At 48.2% G+C, this 25,312-nt stretch overlaps 6 protein-coding genes across 7 annotated transcripts; 1 reads left to right on the plus strand and 5 right to left on the minus strand.

The window, feature by feature from the left end:
* Positions 1 to 1,569: 1,569 nt before the first annotated feature.
* pcsk9 (proprotein convertase subtilisin/kexin type 9) lies at positions 1,570 to 6,932 on the minus strand. The gene is made up of 12 exons (XM_084675556.1): positions 6,447 to 6,932; positions 5,963 to 6,154; positions 5,723 to 5,855; positions 5,223 to 5,356; positions 4,888 to 5,029; positions 4,408 to 4,604; positions 3,829 to 4,012; positions 3,374 to 3,553; positions 3,121 to 3,269; positions 2,832 to 2,991; positions 2,414 to 2,583; positions 1,570 to 2,117 (listed from the first exon to the last, which is right to left on the minus strand). The coding sequence occupies exons 1-12, from the start codon at positions 6,624 to 6,626 to the stop codon at positions 1,923 to 1,925; spliced, it is 2,016 nt and encodes a 671-aa protein (XP_084531682.1). The 5' UTR covers positions 6,627 to 6,932; the 3' UTR covers positions 1,570 to 1,922.
* A 567-nt stretch (positions 6,933 to 7,499) lies between these two features.
* bsnd (barttin CLCNK type accessory subunit beta) lies at positions 7,500 to 8,875 on the minus strand. The gene is made up of 3 exons (XM_084675496.1): positions 8,699 to 8,875; positions 8,378 to 8,457; positions 7,500 to 7,677 (listed from the first exon to the last, which is right to left on the minus strand). Exons 1-3 carry the CDS (start codon positions 8,873 to 8,875, stop codon positions 7,536 to 7,538), a joined length of 399 nt encoding a protein of 132 aa, XP_084531622.1. The 3' UTR covers positions 7,500 to 7,535.
* Positions 8,876 to 9,425: 550 nt separating this feature from the next.
* Positions 9,426 to 11,661, minus strand: LOC146254369 (uncharacterized). Its single transcript, XM_084675978.1, has 3 exons — positions 11,525 to 11,661; positions 11,033 to 11,370; positions 9,426 to 10,209 (listed from the first exon to the last, which is right to left on the minus strand). Exons 2-3 carry the CDS (start codon positions 11,281 to 11,283, stop codon positions 10,050 to 10,052), a joined length of 411 nt encoding a protein of 136 aa, XP_084532104.1. The 5' UTR covers positions 11,284 to 11,370; positions 11,525 to 11,661; the 3' UTR covers positions 9,426 to 10,049.
* An 87-nt stretch (positions 11,662 to 11,748) lies between these two features.
* Positions 11,749 to 21,453, plus strand: dhcr24 (24-dehydrocholesterol reductase). 2 transcript variants are annotated; one of them, XM_084675968.1, is made up of 10 exons: positions 11,749 to 11,845; positions 14,547 to 14,882; positions 17,226 to 17,381; positions 17,529 to 17,634; positions 18,239 to 18,357; positions 18,622 to 18,885; positions 18,993 to 19,136; positions 19,660 to 19,857; positions 19,939 to 20,117; positions 20,435 to 21,453. In XM_084675968.1, the coding sequence occupies exons 3-10, from the start codon at positions 17,262 to 17,264 to the stop codon at positions 20,586 to 20,588; spliced, it is 1,284 nt and encodes a 427-aa protein (XP_084532094.1). In that variant the 5' UTR covers positions 11,749 to 11,845; positions 14,547 to 14,882; positions 17,226 to 17,261; the 3' UTR covers positions 20,589 to 21,453. The 2 variants fall into 2 exon arrangements, with proteins under 2 accessions (XP_084532094.1, XP_084532093.1); XM_084675967.1 differs by lacking the exons at positions 11,749 to 11,845; positions 14,547 to 14,882 and adding an exon at positions 15,934 to 16,378.
* On the minus strand, positions 13,409 to 14,878 carry LOC146254371 (uncharacterized). Its single transcript, XM_084675976.1, has 2 exons — positions 14,571 to 14,878; positions 13,409 to 13,646 (listed from the first exon to the last, which is right to left on the minus strand). Exons 1-2 carry the CDS (start codon positions 14,876 to 14,878, stop codon positions 13,409 to 13,411), a joined length of 546 nt encoding a protein of 181 aa, XP_084532102.1.
* Positions 21,446 to 25,054, minus strand: LOC146254372 (ciliary microtubule-associated protein 2-like). The gene is made up of 10 exons (XM_084675969.1): positions 24,878 to 25,054; positions 24,553 to 24,640; positions 23,441 to 23,611; positions 23,013 to 23,132; positions 22,750 to 22,884; positions 22,527 to 22,670; positions 22,252 to 22,419; positions 22,003 to 22,125; positions 21,737 to 21,867; positions 21,446 to 21,642 (listed from the first exon to the last, which is right to left on the minus strand). The coding sequence occupies exons 1-10, from the start codon at positions 24,925 to 24,927 to the stop codon at positions 21,546 to 21,548; spliced, it is 1,227 nt and encodes a 408-aa protein (XP_084532095.1). The 5' UTR covers positions 24,928 to 25,054; the 3' UTR covers positions 21,446 to 21,545.
* Between the last annotated feature and the right edge of the window lie 258 nt (positions 25,055 to 25,312).

Raw genomic sequence — 25,312 nt, forward strand, 5'->3', positions numbered from 1 at the left:
TCTTAGCTGAGAGCCACCAGGGAGGGCTCCTCTCCTCACTCAACAGGGTTTAGCAGGACAGGGTTTGGTGAGCGCAAAATGCTGCTTCTCTTTATGTAGCTTAGACCAGAACCAGACTAGACCAGAACCAGACTAGACCAGAACCAGACTAGACCAGAACCAGACTAGACCAGAATCAGACTAGACCAGAATCAGACTAGACCAGAACCAGAACCAGACCAGAACCAGAACCAGACCAGACTAGACCAGAATCAGACCAGACTAGACCAGAATCATACCAGACTAGACCAGAATCAGACTAGACCAGAATCATACCAGACTAGACCAGAATCATACCAGACTAGACCAGAATCATACCAGACTAGACCAGAACCAGACTAGACCAGAATCAGACTAGACCAGAACCAGACTAGACCAGAATCAGACTAGACCAGAACCAGACTAGACCAGAACCAGACCAGAATAGACCAGAACCTTAGATGTACCAAGAGCTCCTCTTAGTGAAGTTCATACTCTGATTTTCCTTAGGGACATTTTGGTTCTGAACCAAACAGTAGTTTGGGCAGTGCCATAGCTTCTTATCAATGGCCATGGTCTTGACTACACTAGACAACACTAGACCAGACCGGACTAGACCAGATCGGACCAGACTAGACGTGACATGCATGTTCGTCTCTCAGCTTTAACAGTTTCATGTTTACAGTGTGAGGACCTATCAGTCATATGAAGTGGTTCCTGTGTGAAGTGGAAAGTGAAATCACAGCCTTCTACTTCCTCCTTATTTCAGCCAATCGGCACTCGGATCCTTGGTAAAGGACAAGCTTATTTGCTCTTTTGATTTGCCGCCATCCCCCGCCCGTCATTCTCTCTGGGTCCGCCCACTGCTGCTGCTGTCTGCATGTGTCTCAGTCCCTGGTGCTGTTTAGTCATGCAGTACTGTACTGTAGATTGACACACTGGGACCTGCTCTAGTTTGCTGTGTTATCAATCTCTTTTCCTCTCTCTTTCACATTCTCTCTCTCTCATCACTCTCTACCTCGCTCTCTCTCGTACGCCCCCCAACCCCCCCCTTCCTGCCTCGTGCTATCTGGCAGGGCTGTCTCTGTCTCGGTGTAGGACTCAGAGGACTAGTCCCAGGTCGCAGCACTCACTACTGTACTCCAGCCGGGCAGTGAGATCTCAGTTCAGCTCGTTGTTTTCTAACTTTGACCCTCCTCAGCACCTGTAGTCCCTTTCAGAGGAGTTCCAATCAATCTTCTTTTTTTTTCTTTTTTTATCAGCGGGATGGACAAATGGATGGAGGGATGTATAGGTGAGGGGGGGGGATGGGGGGGCGGGGGAGGCTGGATGGGTTTTTATTCAGTCATTCAGCTTTGAACATTCACTTCTGCTGAGCGTCTGTCTGACGGGGGCAATGCATGTTAAAACCCAGTTTTAATTTGTACATTGGAGTTTGATTATGGGGAAATTTGATATAAAATAAACTGGAATGCACAACGTTTTGCAAACGTGGTTTTGTTTTTTTGAGCGAGATGACACACTGCCGAATCAAAATGAGAAGATGAATTCAAGAATGATACACAGATGTTTATAGAGTTTATTTTATTGTAAAAGTCATGTAAATGTATATAATGGTACAAAATACTCAAATACAGTTGGTAAGAAATTAAATCCATGCATAATAGGTATAGTTTCATACATAACGTTTACATTCTAGACTTTCCTACAGAAGAAATACTGACAATGTGTAAGACCAGCCATGGTAGACTAAAACCCATGTTTCTGAAGAGTGGTTGAGCTGTTTGGTGGTCGGGGCGGCAGGTAAATTTAGAACGACGAGGAAACCGAAAAGACCACCTGCTTGTGTGCATTTGCCGTTTCCACGGTGACGACAACGTTGGTGGGTGGGTGGGAGGAGCCTGTCACTGTTTGGGGCCGGTGGGCGGCCGTGACTGGCTGACGCGACAGCAGGTTGCCGTGACTACCGCCTCCTCACCCCCCGCGGCACGGTGGACCAGGCAGGCGTTGCCCCTGGCGACGGGACCCCGGGCCGCAGAGCCGAGAGAGGAGGCAGTGCAGTCGGTGAGAGTCCAGCCAGGGGGACAGGACAGTGCCACCTAGGGGCGAGGAGAAGGAGTGGTTTAGCTCACTGGTTAGAGCGTCTGACTGCAGATCAAGAGATGTGAGGTTTAAATCCCCCCAACACACACACACACAATATAAATCTAACCCAACACACACGCAATATATATCTGACCCAACACACACACACACTGTATATCTGACCCAACACACACACACACACACTGTATATCTGACCCAACACACACACACACACACTGTATATCTGACCCAACACACACACACACTCTTTACCATTCTGTCTCTGTCTAACACACTCATCATGCTCTACCTGCTCGTTATCACTGACGGCTTCCTGCTCCAGCACGCGGCATTCCAGGGAGGGGGCGTGGCAGCAGACCGCGTCTGATGTCACCCGCTCCGTTGTCACGCAACGTTTCCGGTCACCATGGCGAGGGCGAGAGTCGGACGAAAACTGTGCGGCGGAGAGAGAGCTGCAGCCTGGGGAGAGAGGGGAAACAGCTGCTCAAGATGTTACACACACACACAGGTTTGTTTTCCTATCCTAGTGGGGCCTGACCGTTCCCTCCACACACACACACACACACAGGTTTGTTTTCCTATCCTAGTGGGGCCTGACCGTTCCCTCCACACACACACTCCCACACACACACGGTGTGAGGGCACACACGGTGTGAGGGCACACACACGGTGTGAGGTAGGGCAGAGCTGGGACGGCAGGATCGTACCAGTCAGGCGGTGATGGGAGCTGACACACTGTGCGTCCTGCCCTGGCTGGGAGCTGGCGTGGACCTGGCACTGCAGGCCGTCCAGCACACAGCAGCGGGCGATGGCGTGCACCCCTTGGCCCCCGTTATGGGCCACGCACTCCCTGTGCCCTCCCTGCTCCTGCACATACACACACACACACACACGTGTGTACTTCAATCCTCTTCCGTGGTGCCAAAACTGATCTTGGTCAAACCCTTTAAAAGAGAAAAGGTTGTGTTTGTGACGTCGGTCATCACGGCTACTCACCGAGATGGTCTCTCCCATGCGACCCCCTTCCGGAGCATAGCTGGTGCAGCCCATCATCTCCTCACCATGACGACAGAGAGCCGCCGCCCTGGCGCCGGCACTGACCCCTGACCTCTCAGACCACACAGACCGACACAAGAGCTCCTCCTCTGCACACACACACGCACACGCACACGCATCATGTTCTTTTCAACTGCAAAAGAGTGTCTGTATGTGTGTGTGTGTGTGTGTACGGCCGCCCCGGGTGTCTGACCTGCGTTTTGGGCAGTCTCAGAGGGAGACGGCGCCACCACCAGGTTGGGGGTGGTGAAGCGGAGGGGCTCTGGCAGGGAGAAAGGGTTGATGGCGCCGGGGAGAGCGTGAGCCAGCATCCTCTGGAGGATCTCCACAGACGAGGCGTTGGGACGGGCGGACAGCATCACTGCTGCTACGCCTGCACACACAGCACCACCCACACCACCCTCATCTCAGGATAGCAGCCTGGCTCGTGTGTGTGTGTGTGTGTGTGTGTGAGAGTAACGCCTCGTACTCCAATTACTGGAACCCGAGCTGTTCTTTGTTATTGTCAACATGCGTAACGTAACTAAAACACATCTCTGATATCTTTCGACAGTGGGTCTTTGAGCACGAGTTATACTTGGATTACTGTAGTCTGTGCGTGTGTGTGCGCTCAAATGTGAGTGTGTGTGCGCTCGCGTGTGTGTGTACCAGCGACGTGAGCAGCGGCCGCGGAAGTTCCGGAGCGAGAGGTGAAGCAGGTGGCGCAGTCACTGCTGGCGCTGACGACGTCGTCGCCAGGAGCGAAGAGGTCGACACAGCGGCCCGCGTTGGTGCCCCCGGCGCCCAGGGCCATGGGCTGGTCCTCGGAGTTGACGGAGCCCACGGTGATCACCTGCAGGGGCCACACGTCAGACTTGAGCTCGGTGGACGTGGGTGACGTGGGATTCGATCGGGAACAGGAGTTGAAGGGAAAACATGCGATGTGAAACGGATGGCGTAACGCACTGTGTGTGTAACAGAGTTTAAAAATGCACTTTGTTCATTTCTAATTCCAATTTGTATTTGTGAATTCTGTGCCTGCTAAGCTTCCGTAGGACATAGGCTTCCTCACACTACGTTTGTATTGTAGCTGAGGTGCAAAGAGAGAAGAAAAATAAGAAAGCAATTTGTTGTTTTGTTGTCTTCTGCAGGAGCAAATCAATTGGGGAAAAGCCGACACATGAGTTGTGCCTGTTCATGCCCTGAACACATCCATCACATGTGCACATAAGTGTGTGTGTGCTCTACGTCTGGCTCTGAGGCTGGTGAGTAAAGGCAGGCGTCGTCTAGGAAGTTCCCGGCGGCAGCGATGACCACGGCCCCGTCAGCCACCGCCTGCCTGCACGCCGTGTTCAGCGAGCGGCTGAGCCCGCCAGCGAAGGGCAGCAACACCACCACGCAGCCCACCGGACGGCCCAACAGCACCGCACGGATGTACTCCAACCCTGAGAGAAGGCAGGGGACGTTTACATGTCGTCGTTTAGCAGACGCTCTTATCCAGAGCGACTTACAGTAAGTACAGGGACATTCTCCCCCCCCCCCCCAAGCAAGTAGGGTGAAGTGCTTTGCCCAAGGACACAACGTCATTTGCACGGCCGGGAATTGAACCGGCAACCTTCTGATTAATAATAGCCCGATTCCCTAACCGCTCAGCCATTTGACCCTGAGATCTGAGCAGCAGGATAAGAGAGAGGTAGAGGAGAGACGGGGTGAGGGGAAGAGGGGTACCTGCCAGAGCGCCCGACACCGTGCCTTTGCCCTGGCAGTTGAGGACTCGCACCAGGTTCACGTCGGCGCCGCGCGCCACGCCGGAGTCCCGCCCGCTCACCACGCCGGCCGTGTGCGTGCCGTGACTCTCACACTGGCTAGCCTGGCCGCAGAGACAAGGTCGGCAGAGAGATAAGGAGCTGAAGTCTAGACAAAGTAACGAGCTGTGTATGACTAAGTGTCAGTGTGTGTGGCGTGAATGTCTGGAGCCTATCTTGATTTACCTTCAAGTTTAGGATGAGCCACGCCCCCAAACGGTACATCTGTGTGTGTGTGTGTGTGTGTGTGTGTGTCACCTGTCTGTGAACTCGGACTCCGTCCTCCTCGGGGATGTTGGAGAAGTCTGTGATGAGGATCCGGTCTTCTATCTCCCTGTGGGAGCTCTGTACACTGCCATCCAACAGGTACACCTCCGCCATACCTCCATCATCTAGGAAGAGACAGAGACAGAGAGCAAGAGGAGGGACATGTCAACAAAAGTCTTTGCAATACTCAAGCCGTGTGTGTGTGTTAATGTGACCGTGTGTGTGTGTTAATGTGACCGTGTGTGTGTGTTAATGTGACCGTGTGTGTGTGTTTGTGTGACCGTGTGTGTGTGTTAATGTGACCGTGTGTGTGTGTTAATGTGACCGTGTGTGTGTGTGTTTGTGTGACCGTGTGTGTGTGTGTTAATGTGACCGTGTGTGTGTGTGTTTGTGTGACCGTGTGTGTGTGTTAATGTGACCGTGTGTGTGTGTTAATGTGACCGTGTGTGTGTGTTAATGTGACCGTGTGTGTGTGTTTGTGTGTGACTCACTGGCTGGGTTGTATTTCCCTGAGTCATTAGCCTCAGTGGAAGGCTGTGTTAACCTCTGCAGGTTCCAGGGGATGCTCTGAGCGAAGATGAACGAGTCCTCCTCGACGTAGTCAACATGAGGTAGCTTCACCGCCTGACACACACACACACACACACACACACACAGGGCTCAACGTCAAGATCCACAGGGATCGACCGACATCCTGAGCCAGCTGTAAAGATGCAGAGATTAGGGATTACCAAGTGTAGGACGTCGCTGCTCATCTTGACCAGGAAGCCGTGGAAGGCTCCGGAGAAAGTGTGGAGGACCTGTAGAAGATACCCTCTCCTGACTGCCTTGGCCTGTAGACTCCGGATGGTCCTCTGGACGTGGGTCTGGTGGGTCCCATACTGGAGAACCACCAGGTACTGGCCGGGGATTCGCCACGCAGCCTGAAACACTCAACACATCTCAGCCTCAGGCAGTATCTGGGACTGGGGGCTTGTGGGTGTACCTCATGCCAGCTATTATTTTACAGCAACTGAAATGATTCCAGGGATGGTACTGTAGGAGTCTGCCCTCTCCATCTCTCTCTCTATGACCAATCAGCACATCAAGCTTCAGTTATGTACCATAGTGGATGTTATTAAAACAAGTGCTGACAGGCTAAAATTACAATTCATTTGTTGGATAAGAGCGTCTGCTAAATGACTAAATGTAATATTTGACTACTTAATAATTTACCTTGTTACATCTGAGGAACTCCGCGGGTGGCAGGGAACCGGACTCGGGTTGGGTTCCGTCCTGGCGAATCAGTTCCAGTATCATTGCATCTTCCTCGGAATAATCCTGCACGCTAGCTGTCACGAGGCTGCACGCGCACAAACAGAGCGCGACAGCCAACTGTTGTAAAAGATCCTTCATTCTGGCACCAACTGTATGGCTCAGCAAGAAAAGCCTCCTGACTTTCAAAAATGGATCAGATATGGATGCGGGTTATGGGCATCACTGATGGGAGTCTCGATTGGGGTTGTGGCCGTTGGTCGCACCTTCTCCAAAGACACCTTGTGGACTTGATGGGATAAGAGCTCCAAACCATTAATAGTCGTTGAAATAAATAAAAAAAACAACAAAAAAAAACGGTAAATTTGGAAAGTTACCACTCAAGGCGGGGACTCAACTGCTCGCGCCATCTTTTGTATCGAATGATTACTCTCCTCTGAAAACACCTTCACTTGCCATTTTACAGGAGTCAGATTACAGCTTTGAGGTGGGTCTTCTCCAAAGCTAGAGACTTTTAATGCTTTTTTATGTATCAAGACATACTCCCGCGAATATAACTAGATCTAGTAATTTACCCATCAGAATCAGAATTTGGTTTATTCGCCATGTAAGTTCATTTTTGCATCTTACCAAATACAGAGATAAATGTATTGTCAGGTGTAGGTGAAATTGTGGTTGTAGGTTATTGTAGATTATATCTTCCTGAAATCTATCGAATTTATGTAGTTGCCCGACTTTGTGTTTGGAACAGAACGTCTCTACACTTCAGTAGTTAGATTTACCAAGAAGCAAACGTTTAATCAAGTCAACCAAATCTGACCGAACAGCGCCACCTACAGCTGTTATCTCGACATAGGAGGTTTGACTGAACACCGTCCGCAAGGTAACGCATTCTGTCTTAAACAATGGCAGAAAGTCATACAGACAAGAGTTTATTGGGTAGAACAAAATATACAGGGGGTGATGAAAATAGCTGAAGGGAAAATGTATTGATATTAAATCACATTGAAGCACTCATATAGACAATGTTTTGACTCTTGGTGTCAGGGGTCAGGTCAGATGCAGTGTGGGACAGCTGTGGGAGGACAGAAGGACTCTGGTGTCTGCTGTACAGTGATTGGCCAGAAGCATCGTTCGGGAGGGGTCACCTGTTTTCTCTGCATGGATGGTAACCAATGGCTCTGCAGCAGGACTTGAGAGGAGGAGAGGTGAGGAGAGGTGAGGAGCGGAGCACAAACAGCAATGAACTCATTCTTTTCTTAACTATAGATGGTCGAATTAAAACTCCCTCCATCCTTTCATCTTCTCCTCACGTGCCTATCTGTCCTTATCTGCTCCTACAATCCCTTCTCTGCCTCTGCTGTTTCCACTGCCCCATCCCATAATAATCAGGAATACAGCAATCCCATCAGTAGTCAGTAGTGTGTGTGTGTTATTTCACCCCTTCTCCCTCCCTCCCTCCCTCCCTCCCTCCCTCCCTCCCTCCCTCCCTCCCTCCCTCCCTCCCTCTCTCTCTCTCTCTCTCTCTCTCTCTCTCACACACACAGCTGGCTGGATAGTGTCTGTATCTCTGCTGTCTGTCTCCAGGGCGAGAGACTGCAGGACATACAGGCAGACCTCAGTGAAGTCTGGGTGATCACTCACCCCAATGGGCTGTGTGTGTGGGGAGAGTGTGTGTGTGTGTGTGTGTGTGGAAGAGAGAGTGTGTGTGTGTGTGTGTGTGTGTGTGTGTGGGAAAGAGAGTGTGTGTGTGTGGGAAAGAGTGTGTGTGTGTGTGTGTGTGGGAGAGAGTGTGTGTGTGTGTGGGAGAGAGTGTGTGTGTGTGTGTGTGTGTGGGAGAGAGTGTGTGTGTGTGTGTGTGGGAGAGTGTGTGTGTGTGTGTGTGTGTGTACCTGGGGTGTTTCTCATCCATGCCCACATACCTAGAATCTTGAGCCGTCTTTTCTTCCTGGCTCTGATGGATCAGTATTACCTGTAACACACACACACACACACACCACCTATTTATTAAGAATCTTCTCTAGTTGTTCTGCTAAGATATAGAACTGTGTATAGGAGGTTTCAAACTGATTCTACCTACACGCTGTCTCACACACACACACACACACTTATTAGGAATGTTTTCCAATTCTGCTAAGGTATGGAACTGTGAATAGATGGTTTCAAACTTATTCTACCCCCCCCCCCCCCCACACACACACACACACACACACCTTAGGGTAGCACTGGCAGAGGCTCCAGGCTGTCCCGAGGGTCACCATGACGACTCCCAGAGTGCACAGCGTGGCGTAGACGTGTGGCCGCTCCTGAGTCATGATGAAGAGGCCCACGGCCCCCACACACAGACCCACCACGATCAGCCCGTAGCGGTAGGGCTTCCCCTCAGCCATGACCTGGACGCACTCCCTGGGCCGGCCCCAATCCGTTAGCATAAAAAAAAAAAAAAGAAGCTAGCTGCCGATCGCCGATTCCTTGATCCACGCGTCGCTGCTAGATGTTGATATCAGAGCCGTCTGTGCGGTGTGAGTTTGTGTTGCGTGTGTCAGATGGACTGTGGCTCTGTGGTCGAGTCTCTGGAGGTGAGGGAGGAGGGGGTTCCAGTCTGTTGGGTATTACAGCCTACAGGAAGAGCAGAAAGTGTGTGTTTGGTTCTCACAGGTCACCTTGCCGTCGGCTGCGGGACCTACCATTGCATGCCTTTGAAATGGTTTCAAGTAATTAAATAGTACTCCCTTCAGCTATTTGTATTAGTATTTATGTCTGTTTCGACTAGACTCAACATTTTAGTTTCACAATTTTATTTTTTTTATACTGACTTTTACCGTATTATATTTCCTAAAATAATATGAAAAGTGATTATTTTAGAATAAGCTATAAAGGCACTTCAACTATGTTAGGTATGTGCCAGAATGTGGCTTTCAAAGATCCCAGAAAATCATGTCAAGCACATTTTGCATCGCATGTTTATTTTTGACAGTTTGGTACATTTAAAGCCTGAGACTTCATGTAGAAATGTGAACTGAAACTCCACCCACTTGTACACAAACTCACGTTTCCTGTGACATCACAGAACACAACTGAACATTCTTCCAAATGGTGGCTACAATCCTGCTGGCTGAAAAAAATACTGAAATGTTGGTTGTTTGTTCTCTGCTTTCAACAAGGCACTATAGAGCATGTCAACACAAGCGGATATCATTCCATCAGACAGCCAAACCCACGGGCAAGCAGAAGAGAGGGGTTTCTAAAAGATCAAGGGACAGGATCTCAGTCAGATTACAATTGTGTGTTTCCTGCTGTTGCACTCTGGAAAGGTGCAGCCCTGGAAAGGTCCAGCCCTGGAAAGGTCCAGCTCTAGTTTTGAGTTTTCCCTTTGCTATCTTAAGGCACAGATCTCATCACAGTCGTGGTATCTTTGTTGGACTAGCTTTGGTGTCATTACTGGCACTAACCCCGAGTCATTACCCACGACATGAAGGCACAAGATGGAGGGAACATTGTTTTTGCTGTCGTCGCTTCCCTGCGTCATGGGCTCGGTCCCCCACCCCCGTCTGGGGTGAAAGGTCATTGCTGGAGGGCGTGGCTCTGGTTCTTCATGACGGTGTCGTAGGAGGGGGGCGGCTCCATGTCCCAGGGAGGGGGGGTGGAGGACATGGGGGACTCCGGGGGGGGCCTCTGGGTCTCTGCATCCTCGGACATCTCTCTGCGGACCCGGTCCAACCTCCTGCCAAGAGAGGGGAGGTAAGGGGGGGTCAGATGGCTGAGCGGTTAGGGAAATCGGGATATTAATCAGAAGGTTGCTGGTTCGACTCCCGGCCGTGTAAAAATGACGTTGTGTCCTTGGGAAAAGCACTTCACCCCTACTTGCATGGGGGGGGGGAACGTCCCTGTACTTATTGTAAGTCCCTCTGGATAAGAGCGTCTGTTTAATGACTCAATGTAAAATGTAAGAAGAAACAGACAAAGAGAAAAGCATTAGGGGAGGCAGACTAGTTATACACATCTGCCACAAGGAGTAAGACGCATGGTCTGTCTGCGGGCTGCAGGTTAAACCGAGGTCGGGATCCGCTGAGGCCTCCGAGCCAGAGATGTCTGAGCTTTCTCTGGTTACTGTCAGCAGGAGGAATATACTCCTGCTAATGGACGCTGTTTTCCTGGCTGCTGTGTCGCAGGAACACACTGAACACTGAGCAGGCGTGTTTAAACTCCCTGACAGCCATGGATAAGGCTGGAAGGCTCTCTCCAGCACGCTGTGTGTATGTGTAGTGTGTGTGTGTGTTTGTGTGTGTGTATGTGTAGTGTGTGCGTGTGTGTGTGTGTGATTATTGGGAGTGGTAGACGCTCTTTGTTTACCCCAATATCGGTATTCTGAATCTGTCTCTTTGTCTTTAAACTGAAGACAACTTGAGTGACTGAGGCCTCACCCTGTCTCTGACCCAAACACTGACCTCCTGTGGGTGGGTGTAAATATTTGTGGTAGAGTGTGTGTGTGTGGGTGGGTGTGTGTTTGTGTGTGTGTGTGTGTGCGCGCGCGTGTGTGTGTATACCTCTGTATGGCCAGAGCCTGTTGCTGACTGAAGCGTGTGCCCGTGCGAGGGTGCAACAGGAAGTGACCCGGGACGGCCACCACTTTCTTCATGGAAACACACAGTCCTGCCATCACCATGGCCAACCCTCCGAACCCCAGGTAAATACCCAGCAGATGCACTGGCTCTAAACGGATACAGAAGTGTGTCACCACCCCTACGACAAACAGCACCAAGCCCAGGGTCAACAGGGTGCCCTGGGCGGAGGGCATCCTTCAATGCCCCTCCTTTCCCAGAACTCCTCTCACCAACGGTTCCTTTGGGAACACCAGCTGGCCTCTGCTATCATGACAGTTTGCCTATAGGAGAGAGAGAGAGAGAGAGAGAGAGAGAAAGAGACCGACGTGTTGGATTTTGAGTTTTTATCAAAAACACAGCTATTTCCTGCCAGTGAAACTGTATGTGCGTGTGTGTGTTTTGAGCGTGTGTGCGTGCGTTGGCGCAAATCCTTACCCTCGCTGTAGACTGTTTAGGCTACAACAAACCAGAGACTGAAAGATGAAGAAGAATATTCCCTTATCCAAGTCGAACGTTTTAGCTTGTCGTTTTCATCGGATTTTACATCATTTCCAACGCTTCTGTTCCATGTGGTGTCCCATGTCCCATTATTTGAGCCGAAGGAAAAGAAGGTTTCTCAATTCTAGCAGTTGGGTTGACCGCGCCCGTTGCCTAAAGTAGCCTACAGAAAATCCACTGCTTATCATTCGTTTCCTTTCTTCAGTTCCCTGCTGAAGTTAACTTGTCCAAATCGATGTATAACAGCAACTGAAAACGGTATGTATTCGTCGGCTGGGCACGCTCTCGGGGTACGCTGCTCACTGCGGATTGCATGCGGTCAGAGGAAGTCAGTTTAGAAAACGTTTTTTTGGTGACGAATAGTGTTGCCAGATGTTAAGTGGCTACTTCGAATGTTGCCCTTTACAATGTGCGATCAATAATGCTCAACAGTCTTCTCAAGTGTACGATAATTCTGTCATTTCACAAATACGATGTTTTACTTTTTTGAATTTCCTGCCTGCAGATTCAGGATCAGTTAATTTGTTCAGCACATGCGACTGGGGATGGTGAAACCTGATCCCAGATCTGCATTTTGGGGCATCTTCTAATCAAAGGACTGTCACCTCTTTTCAACCTATCATTGTGCGGCTTGATGCCTGCCGTCACGAGACGCCGCAATTGTTTTTTTGACTTATATTGTTCTCTTGAGATTGACAAACAATACACAGAAAATTCATTATTTTTGATAATTACTCATATTGTATCTCTTTGCTTGGCTGTGTAGGGTGTCTTGACAATACTATCAGGTTTAGCCTTCAGGACAATCGTTTAGAAAGGTGGTAGACTAACGAGTGAGGGCTGTGGAGCAACAGGATACCAATAGCGAAACAAGTAGAGCAATGCAATACTAACATGCTTGGATGTGTAGTTGTCTGTTGCAAGATAAGTTTGAACTTGAACTGAATACGTTTGTCAACAAAATGATATAGCGTCCGTAGAGCTCTATCTTCTGCACAGGCTAATACCAGTTCCTCGACGTGGCCAATAAGACTTATCAAATCCGTTAAGATATTAGTTTCTTTCTTACTTAAAGTTTTTATATTCTTGGAATGTTTTATCGTGAAAATATTTTGAAAGGTGAAACTTGTATTATATGTGGATGACTGATCTGAACCCGTTCTTATCCGTTTATTTAAACTTTGAAGTAAAGGCCAAGAAGTGTCTTGACATTCTGGAATAATATTACCACACTAATCTGAAAGTAGAAGGCTTTCAAGGTTGTTGGTTCCAAGCGCGAGAGTGACCGTGGGGGATGACCCACACGGTCTGCCAGGTTCTCAAGTCCTCTTCAAGAGCACAAACAATTATAACAATGCCCTTATAGGTATAAAACATAGCATCATCATATCTCCTTTATTAATTGAAAACATGACAGAACAGAACATGGCAAATCATCCAATCACAGGTGTTTGTGAACCATGCATAGCCTATATAACTTGGGTTAGAGGTTGAAAGAAGCTCCCTAACATGAACTCACACACACACACACACACAAATCAACAAACACATTGAGTTAGCTGTGTGTCTGTGTGTATGTGATGGCAAAAAGATGAGGTGAAGGAGTACTTGTGCGTGACCATTTGAGAATCTAAAGGCCAACTCAGACCAACTCAAAGGTCAGTTTCAGTTCAAGTGGCCCATATTCAAACCCCATGGTGTCAACACGGCACAGCATCCCTCCTACAGGTGGAGAGGAACTGTTGAGCGGGGTGTGTGTGTGTGTGTGTGTGTGTGTGTGTGTGTGTGTGTGGGGGGGGGGTGGTTTTGTCACAAACAGTGTCACACCTCGAAACTGATCTCTCTCGATCGCCCGAACAAGGGTTCGGATGCCAGGTGAGAATCTGAGTATGCTCGTCTCAGGTGTGTGGAGCTGCAGGTGGTCTTGATGGCCACTTCATAGGGAGGGGGAGGCCCCAGCCAGGGAGGGGGGTGAGGGGCTGGGCTGAAACACCCTGGGTCCATGGGGGGGCGGTGGAGGTCCCCGCAGTATGGCCCATGCCTTTGACACTCCAGGGTCCTGAACGCACACACACACACACACTGAGTTAACAGGTAATGCCAGAATTACGCATGCCTGCGTTGAACAGCTGTTGAAAAGAAATGTTATAGTTGTGGATTAAACCCTGGCGAGGAGAAATAATGTTTGTTGCCACAGGGAGAGGGAGGAACAGGAGGCTGGACAGTCCTGCGTGGGAAAGGCAATTATGGTTAATGGACGCTAGGTGGCAGTATAGCAGCTCTGTCACTATGGAAGCAAATCAGTGACATCATGTTTTGAATTTTAGAAGGCAGTGAATACTTAATATTGAAATTTAAACAACACCAAATTCTCATATGAATGCATTTCCTGTCAAATAAAATTCAGGTTGGCTCAAATTCGACCCTAAAAAATTCAATGTTAAAAACAGTAATCTTAAAAAAGTCAGATTGCAACATCCGCCTCAATGCAAGATTTGATCACATCGGATTCACCTAAGCATGGTTGTTTTCCATGGTATTAATCATTTGTTTTCTCTTTTGCTGGACTGCTCTACCTATCCTTGGTATCTCAGATGTTGCAATCTGATTTATATTCGCCTAGAATTTATTTGCCTAGATTTTTTTTGTCTTGACATTTTGAAGATCGAGATTTAATTTTCTAGGTTTGAATTTGAGCAACCTGAATTTTATTTTACATTGCCATATATTCATATGAGAATTCGGTGTTGTTTAAATTTCAATATTAAGTATGTCTTTTAAAATTCCAAACATTATGTCACTGATTTGCTTCCATACATTTAGCCTAATTTTGGAAAACAACTGAAACACAGGATGGATAAGAATATATTGTTATTAGACATAAAACACCAGGCTTTTGTTCTGATTTAATGTAGGGAGACATGCTGGTTTTTTTTATAAATCTTTTCTTTTCATCCAGGCCGTGAATGCCTCTGTGACCCACCTGTGCACGTATGCCGACTGGGACTCCGGAAGGCGGTGTCCCGGGGACGTGAAAAGAACGTGACTGCTCTGGGAAGAGTCGTTATGGAAGTGTGGAAACTCTCCGTTGTACTCGCCGGTGTAGTTCACTGAGCTTTTACGGTTCATGGCCCAGAATAACCCCAGTATGAGCATCAACGCGCCCAAAATCACGCAGCAGAGGGAAAAGGCTTGCATACGGCTCTGGGACGAGGTCAGGAAGGCCGTGGAGCCCCCTGTGACGATGAGGAAGACCCCAATGAGGATTGTTCCATGGTGAAGAGAAGGCATCGCGGTAAGGGGTCGGGAGCGTTGTTTTTTCTACAAGTCCCGGTGATGTGCGCGCACTGCCCTGGTCACTTCCATTGAACAGAGTGCGTTTTCTAAGTGCGAGACTATAAGAGGTGCAAGGCTACCGAGGTCAGTCTTGAACAGTTGTTTATCCTAATCGCATTGTCCTCACTCAAACAAAGTAAAACAAAATAAAGAAAAGGAATGCAACCCTCACAGTTTAATCTCCATGACTGGACGGTAAGAAAAAAATCAGGTCCAAACGGTGCATATCATTTAGACGAAAAATTGAAGTTGTTCAAGTGAAAAGTAAATAGATTATTTCCAGTCGTCCTCCAGATATCTTTCAGCGCGGGGATGCTGTGTGTTTGTCAACAGGACACGAGAGATAAACGAGAGAACTGCCCACTCCATTAAGGAATCCTATCTGGCGCCACACCCTCCGTCCGTGTCTAACAGTAGACTTCTCTCTGTCTCTTCCTGTGCCTTCTCTTTTTTGTGTTTAATTATTGATATTTACAGTGCGGGAGCAATGAAAACTGTGTAGGTCATCGCCAGAAAAGCTTATCGCAGATATACCTGATTTGACCTGTATGATAGTTATGACACATTTATAAAAGTTAATGTTTCTACTGATAAATTGAATTCTTTTTTTTTTTTTTTACAATCATTTTACAACTGCCGCTCAATTATATTTTCAGATTCAATTAGGTTCTCCAATAGTGGAGACCTTAACTGCAAAATATTAAGACAAAAATGTGCCAATACTTTTATTTTTAGGATCCTTTTCTATTTATGGTCTATTTATTGTTATTTTATGACATTACCTACAAACTAGGTTAAAACAGTTAAACCTGTGTGTTAATTCAAGTTGCGTGATCCGATGTCGAACTGCCCATTATTTAACTGTTGCATGCTAATGAAGACATGAGGGGAGGTTGAATGGTGTGACGGCAACACTGCTATCGGATTGGATACAGTTCTGAAACGCAACAACTGGAGTATCTCTATTTCCTTGTTATCAACCAATCAGCGGAAGCGATGGGTGGGCCTAACTCCACCTAGCAATGCTTACCTATCGGTGTTAAGCAGAGAAATGTCATGTTTTGGAGCTGCGGCTCTCATCGGTTTTGTCTGCACACCTGTATGTGTGTGATCGCAAGGAGTATACCAGTGCTATTCGATTAGAAAAAAACTAGAATCTCAAGAGTTCGAACAGATACGCTATACGATCCGTGAAAAGCGTGCTTCATAGTCAGAAGGACAACCATGGATCCACTACTGTATCTGGGTGGCTTGGTGGTTATGTTTTTACTGTGGATCAAAGTTAAAGGTTTAGATTATGTGATCATTCATCAAAGATGGATCTTCGTGTGCTTGTTCCTTTTACCTCTATCCGTCATATTTGATATGTATTATTATGTACGCGCGTGGCTCATATTCAAGATGTGCTCAGCGCCAAAACAGCACGATCAGCGTGTTCGGGACATTCAAAGACAGGTGAGACATGTAGTCTAAAGATCACCCTCCTATCGTTATTTATCTAATCGGGTCGACGTGTATGCCAGCGAATGGAGCTATACGCGCGTGTGTGTGTTTGTGTGTGTGTGTGTGTGTGAGTGAGGGAGAGGCCACAGCCAGGAGTGAGGCAGGTCGGTCTAATCCGTCTCTTCCTAAAGGGATTTAGACAAGAACGAGGGATTTGGATAAGGAAACGACTAACCAGACACGGGGTTCAGTGCACAGGTCTGGGGTGTGTGACAGAGGCGATGCTTAGTTAGGGAACGTCCGAACCGAAAAGAGGACATTGTACACGGTGTTCTTTCACGCACCAAGCCAGCCAAAATACAATTATTTATTTACTTTAATAGGAAGGAACATCTCTAGTGCATCTCCAAGTGTAAATCTACAGGAGAAGACGTGTTCGAATTTTCCATATTCTGTCCTCGCTATGTTGTGTCTGCGATATAAAAAAGATAGTCTGCATGACATATTGATATGGCCAAAAATATTACTTATGGATGGCCTGAAAATGGCTGGTTCGTTTCCACAATTGATAGCGCCTGACTGCCTTAGACATCAGTATTTTTTTCCCTTGGCCTGCTGCATATCTCCAACCCTGAAAAGTAGAATTTCAACAGATTTTTTGCAATAAGTCACACCATAATACATAATAGCTGTCCAGTAAATGACTCTTCAAAAGAAATAACTTTCTTCCATTTATTCACTCACTCACCCACCCACCCACCAAACAGCTCTGTTCCTCAGTGCTGTGTTCTGATTGGTCCTTGTGTGTGTTCTGATTGGTCCTTGTGTGTGTTCTGATTGGTCCTTGTGTGTGTTCCAGGTGCGAGAGTGGAAGAAGGAGGGGGGGAAGTCTCACATGTGTACCGGTCGTCCTGGTTGGCTCACGGTGTCTCTCAGAGTGGGCAAGTACAAGAAGACCCACAAGAATATCATGATCAACATGATGGACATTCTGGAGGTGGACACACAGCGTCAGGTAGGAGAACCAGTTTCAACCCGTTTAAACCAGTCTGAACCACCAGCTTTCTCCGTTCTCCACAGCCCAGACCGACACACACAGATCTGTACTGAGACATTAAATGTGGATTTTACTATCTGTAAACATGGACTTCCCAACTCACAGGTGGTGCGTGTGGAACCTCTGGCCAACATGGGTCAGGTGACCGCTCTCCTGACTTCCATTGGCTGGACGCTGCCTGTGCTGCCAGAGCTTGATGACCTCACAGTGGGTATGTTCCGCATATCATTAACCTAATGCACAAAAGATTCCCCCTCTCCGCCACTCTTAGTTCGGTCCTGCTGGGGAGAGTTAGAGACGGCGTAGGGTTGGTCTGTTGTTGGTCGTCAGGCTATGGTACTGATGGGCCCATCAATCTGTGGAGGAATATCCTGTTTGGAGTGTCACCATCTGGTCTTATTGAGTTAGAGGATGGATGTTTCAGTTCTGTGGATGAATCTGGGAGGAAATAGCCTGAGAGCTGGGAGCACTCCTGGGTCAGGTTTCATAATGGGGCTCCAATGGGATCAGCCGTCTAATGTTTATCGTCAGTACACTGCGCTGGACATTCATCTGACACTCCACAAACACAGGGCTCAGAAACAGCTCTGTTTGTTTTCACTGCCACACTCCTATCTCACCTGATAGTGAAGATTCCCAGTCTTCCTTAAAGCACTGTAACATACTTACATAAATATATTAATAAACCACACCTGTGAGGTTTCCTGTTTGCTGACAAGTCTCTCTCTCTCTCTCTCTCTCTCTCTCTCTCTCTCTCTCTCTCTCTCTCTCTCTCTCTCGCTGTGTCTCTCTGTCTTTGTCTCTCTCTTCTTCAGGTGGATTGGTGATGGGTACAGGTATAGAGTCTTCCTCTCATATCTATGGATTGTTCCAGCACATCTGTGTGGCCTTCGAACTGGTTCTGGCAGATGGCAGTTTGGTCCGCTGCACTGAGGTAACACAATTTACTTTATTTCTGTGCTTGTGTGGATTTATTCCATTAGCTAAGGGGCTGACAGACAGACAGACACACACACACACACACACACCACATTAGTCTGTGTTTCGTACTCCATTATTATAAGTATGACCCCCTTTGCCACTTTAGGTACTTAGGTAATATTTATAATCCAAAAATGGACAAGAAAGCTTTTCTGAATCTTGGAATGGTTCCATTGTTGTTTCTGTTATTAACCGCTGTACGGGCATGTACTTCCAGGATGAGAACTCTGATCTCTTCCACGCTGTTCCGTGGTCCTGTGGGACTCTGGGTTTCCTGGTTGCCGCTGAGATAAAGATTGTTCCGGCGCGGGCCTGGGTGAAGCTGCAGTACGAGCCCGTGCGCGGCCTGGAGAACATCTGCAGGCGGTTCTCTGAGGCCTCGCAGAACAAGGAGAACACGTTTGTAGAAGGACTGCAGTACTCTTTAGACACTGCGGTCATCATGACAGGAACCATGACTGACCATGCGGAGGCTGACAAGGTGAAAAGCGTGTGTGTGGTTGTAACACCTAAACATTCATATGCCTTTAAACGGTTTTAATATGCACGTGTGCCTGGATGATAAACAGCCCTTGGTTGTGTCCCTAGATAAACCGCATCGGGCTGCACTTTAAGCCGTGGTTCTTCAAGCACGTTCAGGGTTTCCTGTCTGAAGGGCAAACCGCCGTGGAGTACATCCCTCTACGACAGTATTACCACCGACACACACGCAGCATCTTCTGGGAAATACAGGTACACACACACACCTCTGCCCGGACCATTTCCTTGTGAATGCATTAGTCAACACCACATACATGCGCAAGAGGCCAGTCTGTCCTCTTCCTGTGCATCAGAGAGGCCAGTCTGCCCTCTTCCTGTGCATTAGAGAGGCCAGTCTGCCCTCTTCCTGTGCATCAGAGAGGCCAGTCTGCCCTCTTCCTGTGCATTAGAGAGGCCAGTCTGCCCTCTTCCTGTGCATTAGAGAGGCGATGACCCTTTTATCCTGCCTGGCTCAGCTTGTCATCAGTCCCCCTTTCACGGCACAAACATCTTTCTGCATTAGCTTCCCTAATGCACACACACACACACGTACACACACACCGACACCCACACACGCACACACTACCATTAGCCATTAGTGAGTCATGTGTGGTTTGGTGATTATTGTGTTTCCATAACTTGACTCTGGAGACTCTGGAGGGGGAGAGAGAGAGAGGGGGGGGGGGGTCCAAGACAGCATCCTAGTCTGACGTGTGTGTGTGTGTTCTCTCTCCAGGATATCATCCCATTCGGTAACAACCCAGTGTTCCGCTGGCTGTTTGGGTGGATGGTTCCCCCTAAGATCTCCCTGCTGAAGCTGACCCAGGGAGAGACCATCCGCCGGCTGTACGAGCAGAACCACGTGGTCCAGGACATGCTTGTCCCCATGAAACACATGGAGGCCGCCATCACGCGCTTCCACCGGGACATCAACGTAAGACGCCACGCCGAGACACGACACGCACACGGGCCGCCCGGCCTTCTCTGACCTTCGGTTGGTTTGTCCCGTTCGCAGGTGTACCCTCTGTGGCTGTGTCCGTTTGTACTCCCCCCCGGTCGGGGGATGGTACATCCCAAAGGCCAGGAGGAGGAGCTGTATGTGGACATCGGAGCGTATGGAGAGCCCAAGGTCAAACACTTCCAGGCCAAAGCCTCCACGCGACAGCTGGAGCAGTTTGTCCGGGAGGTTCACGGGTGAGTCTCAATGAGCACACGCGCACACACACATACATACACACACAGGCACACATAATACACACGAGGGGCGGGGGATTATTTTATTTTCATGATGTATTTAAAAAAAATATATTATAATAATCAAACCGTGACCCCAAGAATCGATTCGAATCGTGACCCCAAGAATCGATTCGAATCGTGAGGTACCAAAAGATTCCCACCCCTAATACACACACATAATAAACATACACACACATACACGTGCACACACACACACATAATACACACACCCCACCTATATGATGTCTGTGTTTCCTCCTCTGCCTCCTCCCCAGTTTCCAGATGCTGTACGCGGATGTGTACATGGATCGCCAGGAATTCTGGGAGATGTTTGACGGGACGCTGTACCACCGGCTGAGGGAGGAGCTGGGATGTAAGGAGGCCTTCCCCGAGGTCTACGACAAGATCTGCAAGTCGGCACGACACTGACACCTCACACTTACCCCCCCTCCCCCCCAACCCTAGATCTTACATGAACCCTTCGCCTTACCTACAGGCAGTGGTTTGTCTCACAGCTGGTGTGCGTACCCATGGTTACCACATATCTAGTCTGTAAAATAACAATAAAACCGAGCAACTCAGCAATTAACCACTCTCCTCTGCAAACCTGTTCCAGCTAGAACACATTTTGTAGCATTTCACAAACCAGAGTATTTTTGATAGGTGCACCTATGGCCCAGTGAATTTGTTCAGCTTCCCAGCAGCGTGTAGCTGACAGGTTGCCCCCCTGCAGCACGCAGCTTCTCTCCGAGCTCCACACAGAATCCCGAACTTCTCTCAAGCACCAGCTTCCATGGTGCTGCAGCACCTGACGTTTTTTCTTTTTTTTTTCTTGAATCAACCCTTCATGGCAAATTGATGAAAATACAGTTTCTTGATTACTGTAGTAATATCATCACAGTGGATTATGCGATCCTTGAATCGTTATATCCTCTTCTTTGTTTTAAAGATTCTGTTCTGTGCGTAAGAGACTTTAGACAACCAAACAGCACTTAGGTGGCAATGGTTGTGTCCTCTTACTTTACCTAAACCTCAATCTCCAAAGTGCCATGTGTTTTGAAGTATGTCTCACCCCACTTTTAAGCCTTTACCTAAGAAAAACAAAGCCCTATTGAGTTGAAGGAGTATATTTTCATGAATGGTTGAGAAGTTGAGAGCCTGGAGGTGTGTTCTTGTTTGGGTACAGGACCACTCAAAGGGCCACCCCTGTTAAATACTTTCTGTGTTTATGACTTTGTTGGTGTGTGTGTGTGTGTATAAATAAAGCTAAATCTTAAAATGACACAACATTAAATATGTAAGTTTTTTTTGTTTTATGTTGTTGAGAAACTAAACTTTGAAAGTGGCAGCGGTTGTCAATCTGTATATCTCATTCTGTGGGTGTGGTCAGGCCGATGACATCAGAGCTTTCCTTAACGATGGACCAATAGGCGTCAAGGAACTCTGCCTCTCCACCGGAAGGTTTATTGCCCGGAGCCTCTCCCTGAAACAGAGACAAACACACACACACAAAGCATGAGGGCCTTGCCTGTTAGTATCCCTCCTTAACTACATGTACTGTACACTTGGTCTCTCACTGTGTGTGCTTGTCTCTCCGGAGATTTGAGAGATATCTGTGCGTTCGGGAGCTGAATGAGGATGTGTGTCCGTTGGCAGACTTGCTCTGACCCTTTCCTGCGATGTCGTACCGACCGGGGCCAACTGAGGTCTGGGGAGGGAAAGATAGAAAATATTCCTGTTATACTCTTGTGTAACATGAGTGATAATTCTGTCCTATTGTACCTTGGTCCAAAGCCATCCTGTTTGATCATCTGAATAGGGTTGAGTGGAGAATGTGACTTACAAAGTTTCCATTCTGCAGCCTTTCTGACATCTTGCTGAGGCGCTGGGCGGAGGAGAAGACATGGGCCGAGCTACGGTTCGGGCGGGGCGGAGAGGTCTCGTATTCACACGGCCCAGGAAACGTCTGAAAGATCGAGGGGGACAGATGGAAGTCTCAGACTGGGTACGAATATCTGTGGAGGGGGGAGGGAGGAGGGGGGTTCGAGTCTTCAGGAGGTGGGTGCTGGTGAGCGGGAGGGGGGTAACTCACGGCAGGACGGGGGTACTGAGACAGAGTGCTGTGGTAGATCCTGTCGTGGGGCATGGCTGGGTACTGGTCCAACACGCTAAACACCCCGTTCTTCTTCTTCTCCCTCCGAAACAACTGTTCACTAAAACTCTCCGGGCTGTAATCCCCTGGAGTGACGGCCGCACACTTCTACAGGAGTAGAAGAAGAACGCAGAATCACCACGGTAACAAGAAACAGTGGCGGGCAGACGTTGTCAGTGTGTGTGCGTGTACGTGTGCTTGTCTGTGTGTGTTACCGGGGCAGCAAAGTATCCAGACACGATGGGTTCGTCTCTTGGTCCGGTGAACAGGTTGTAAGGTCCTCTCTCGCTGGTCTTCCTGTTTAGGAGGATGTCTGTGCTGCTCTTCAGAGTGTACGTACAGGGGCAAGGCCCACAGGTCTACACACACAGAAGGATTAACAGTTCCCGCCCCTCTCCAGCGTACACACAGCTTGCCGCCTGGTAGCCTAGCGCCTACCTTAGGGTCCTCGGGGAAGCGTTTCAGCCCTGAGCTCAGCTCCATGTCCACGCCCCCAGACCGTGTTCTCTTCTCCTCCAAAGCTGCACATGGCACGCCACCTTTGCCGTAGGAACCCGGGCCTGGAGTCCAGCTCTACACACACACACACACACACACTTTCTGGGTTGCTCCAAGGCGTCTGCGAGAGAACATCAGCAATCTCCAGAGTGAGCCGGTGGACAGTGTAGTGTGCGCTGCCCTCTAGTGGTGTGAGGCGGTACCTGCGGCTCTCTGAATCTCTCCTCCCGGCTCTCACACACACCCCTGACACTGCCCGGTTTCTTCTCCAGCTCCTCCATGAAGTCTGGGATTCTGTAGGTACCAGGACCCACTTTGGTTTTCTAAACAACAGCAAGTTTACATTTACATTTAGTCATTAAGCAGGCGCTCTTATCCAGAGCGACTTACAGTAAGTACAGGGACATTCCCCCACGAGGCAAGTATGATGAGGTGCCTTGCACAGACAGGAATCCAACCAGCAACCTTCTGATTACTAGCCTGATTCCCTAACCGCTCAGCTAACTGACTCCCTTATGTTATGTTATGTGCAGACACATACAGTCTCTTCCTGTCGCTTACACAAAAACAAAATCTACTTCACCCAGCAAACGGCTAGTTTTGATGATGTAATGTGGTTCTTCTGACTCACCAGGAAGTGTTTGTTCTCCCAGGCCTCTCTGTAGAGGATGTGAGGGATCTTAGCCAGCCTAGCCGTCTCTTGAGCCCTCTGCCACCCGGGGCCTTTGGTCCTCTCTGCCGTCGCCCGCACACTGAAGTCTCCTCTGTCAGCGTTGTACAGTCCAGGGCCTAGGTTCCTCTCCTGACATTGACATAGTCTCATCACATTTACATTTAGTCATTTAGCTGACGCTCTTATCCAGAGCGAATTACAGTAAGTACAGGGACATTCCCCCCCGAGGCAAGTAGGGTGAAGTGCCTTGCCCAAGGACACAACGTCATTTGGCTCGGCCGGGAATCGAACTGGCGACCTTAAAAAACATTGGTGATGTAGGTATGGGCCATAAAAATCCTTTCCTCCTCTTTTTCTCTCCTTTTTTCCCTTTTTTTCCTCCTTTTTCTTTCTCCCCCTTCTTTCCTTTCTTCCCCCCCCCCCCCAGGTAGACGAATGCTCCCCAGCTTCAGCCCGATTCCCTCACCGTTCAGCCACCGACTTCCACTCATCAGGCCTTACACTCACACTCCTAACCCTTGTGTTATCTTCGAGTCATTCTAAACCCATCAGTCATTGTGACCCACAGTCGTATTGCGACAACTTTACCGCATACAAAAACAAAGTGAAGCATTTTCTTTTAACCGTTGGGCTGTCTCAGACCCCCCACATTGCGAAGGTTAAAATCAAATTATTTTTATTGGTTTTTGTATTGGGTAAAATTGGGTAAACACAATGATGGTTCGTTATGAACCTTTGGATCATGTGACCCGAAGGCAGCATAAGGGTTAAGAAAGGCTTCATGTCGGACGTGAACGGGGGGGTGGGGTTCATTACACATGACAGGAACACACCCACTTTTTGAAAGCTCCAAAAGTAGTCCGCCCTAGCTTTTTACGAAGAAAATTATATTTAATGCCTGCATGTATCCTCCGTCATTATAAAGGTGTGTACCACCCATATTTGAAAACAATCCTACACCCAAGGGTGTGAAAAGCACACACACACACAAAGACTGGAGACCTGAGTCATCCTACATAGGCCTGTTAGGATGTAGGGTTAAGAACTGTATCATTAGAGTGTATCAATACCAGTTCACTGGTTCTCCTTTTGCAATACGAGATCTCTGTATAGGTTCCAACTCTCTTGTTGGCTGGATGCACCGCGGAAACATCAAACCTGCCAATGAAACAGCCAGTAAACAATCTGGACCTTCAAACCCCACCAGCAATTTACTGCAGTGTAAAATACATTTGTGTGAAGAGATTTTATGATTTAAGTTCCAATATAGGTAATAATAAAACATCTTAAAATAGAACTGGAACGACTAAATTGAGATTGGCCAGTTTATTGGTGCACTCAGACTCCGGAAGGTGATAATTGTAGCTAACTTAACCCTGGATCAATCTTTCTCACCTTGCTGACTGCGTTCCAAACGGAGCTCCTTTAAACTTTTTTTCCGCCATCTTTCCGATGCCTCTTCTCTGGGAAAAGACATTTGATCCTTTGCGTTGCCAGCACAGATGTTCCTATGGTAACAGTGACGTCTAAAACCATAATGTATTAATGATGCACATCTCCTAGCAACGAGGCTCTGTGTGACTGCATGGGGGGCATCGATGTAGTACCGAGTTAGGAGAAACTTAATTGAGGCTATAACAGGTTATAGGGAACAAAACGTTTTCAAAAACCAACATTTGTTTTCCTCCTAAAGTAAATAACCTATTCAAACAATAAAAAAATTATCATTATTTTTACAATTATTTAGAGACAGCTGAATTAACTATTCACTTGAAGCAAAGCAACGCTGGAGCGTGCCCCGCCCCTTTCACGTCCCAATACGGACAGGAA

The sequence above is a fragment of the Hypomesus nipponensis genome, chromosome 16, assembly GCF_054491055.1.
Source record: "Hypomesus nipponensis isolate SF chromosome 16, ASM5449105v1, whole genome shotgun sequence".
Classification (NCBI taxonomy): Eukaryota; Metazoa; Chordata; class Actinopteri; order Osmeriformes; family Osmeridae; genus Hypomesus; species Hypomesus nipponensis.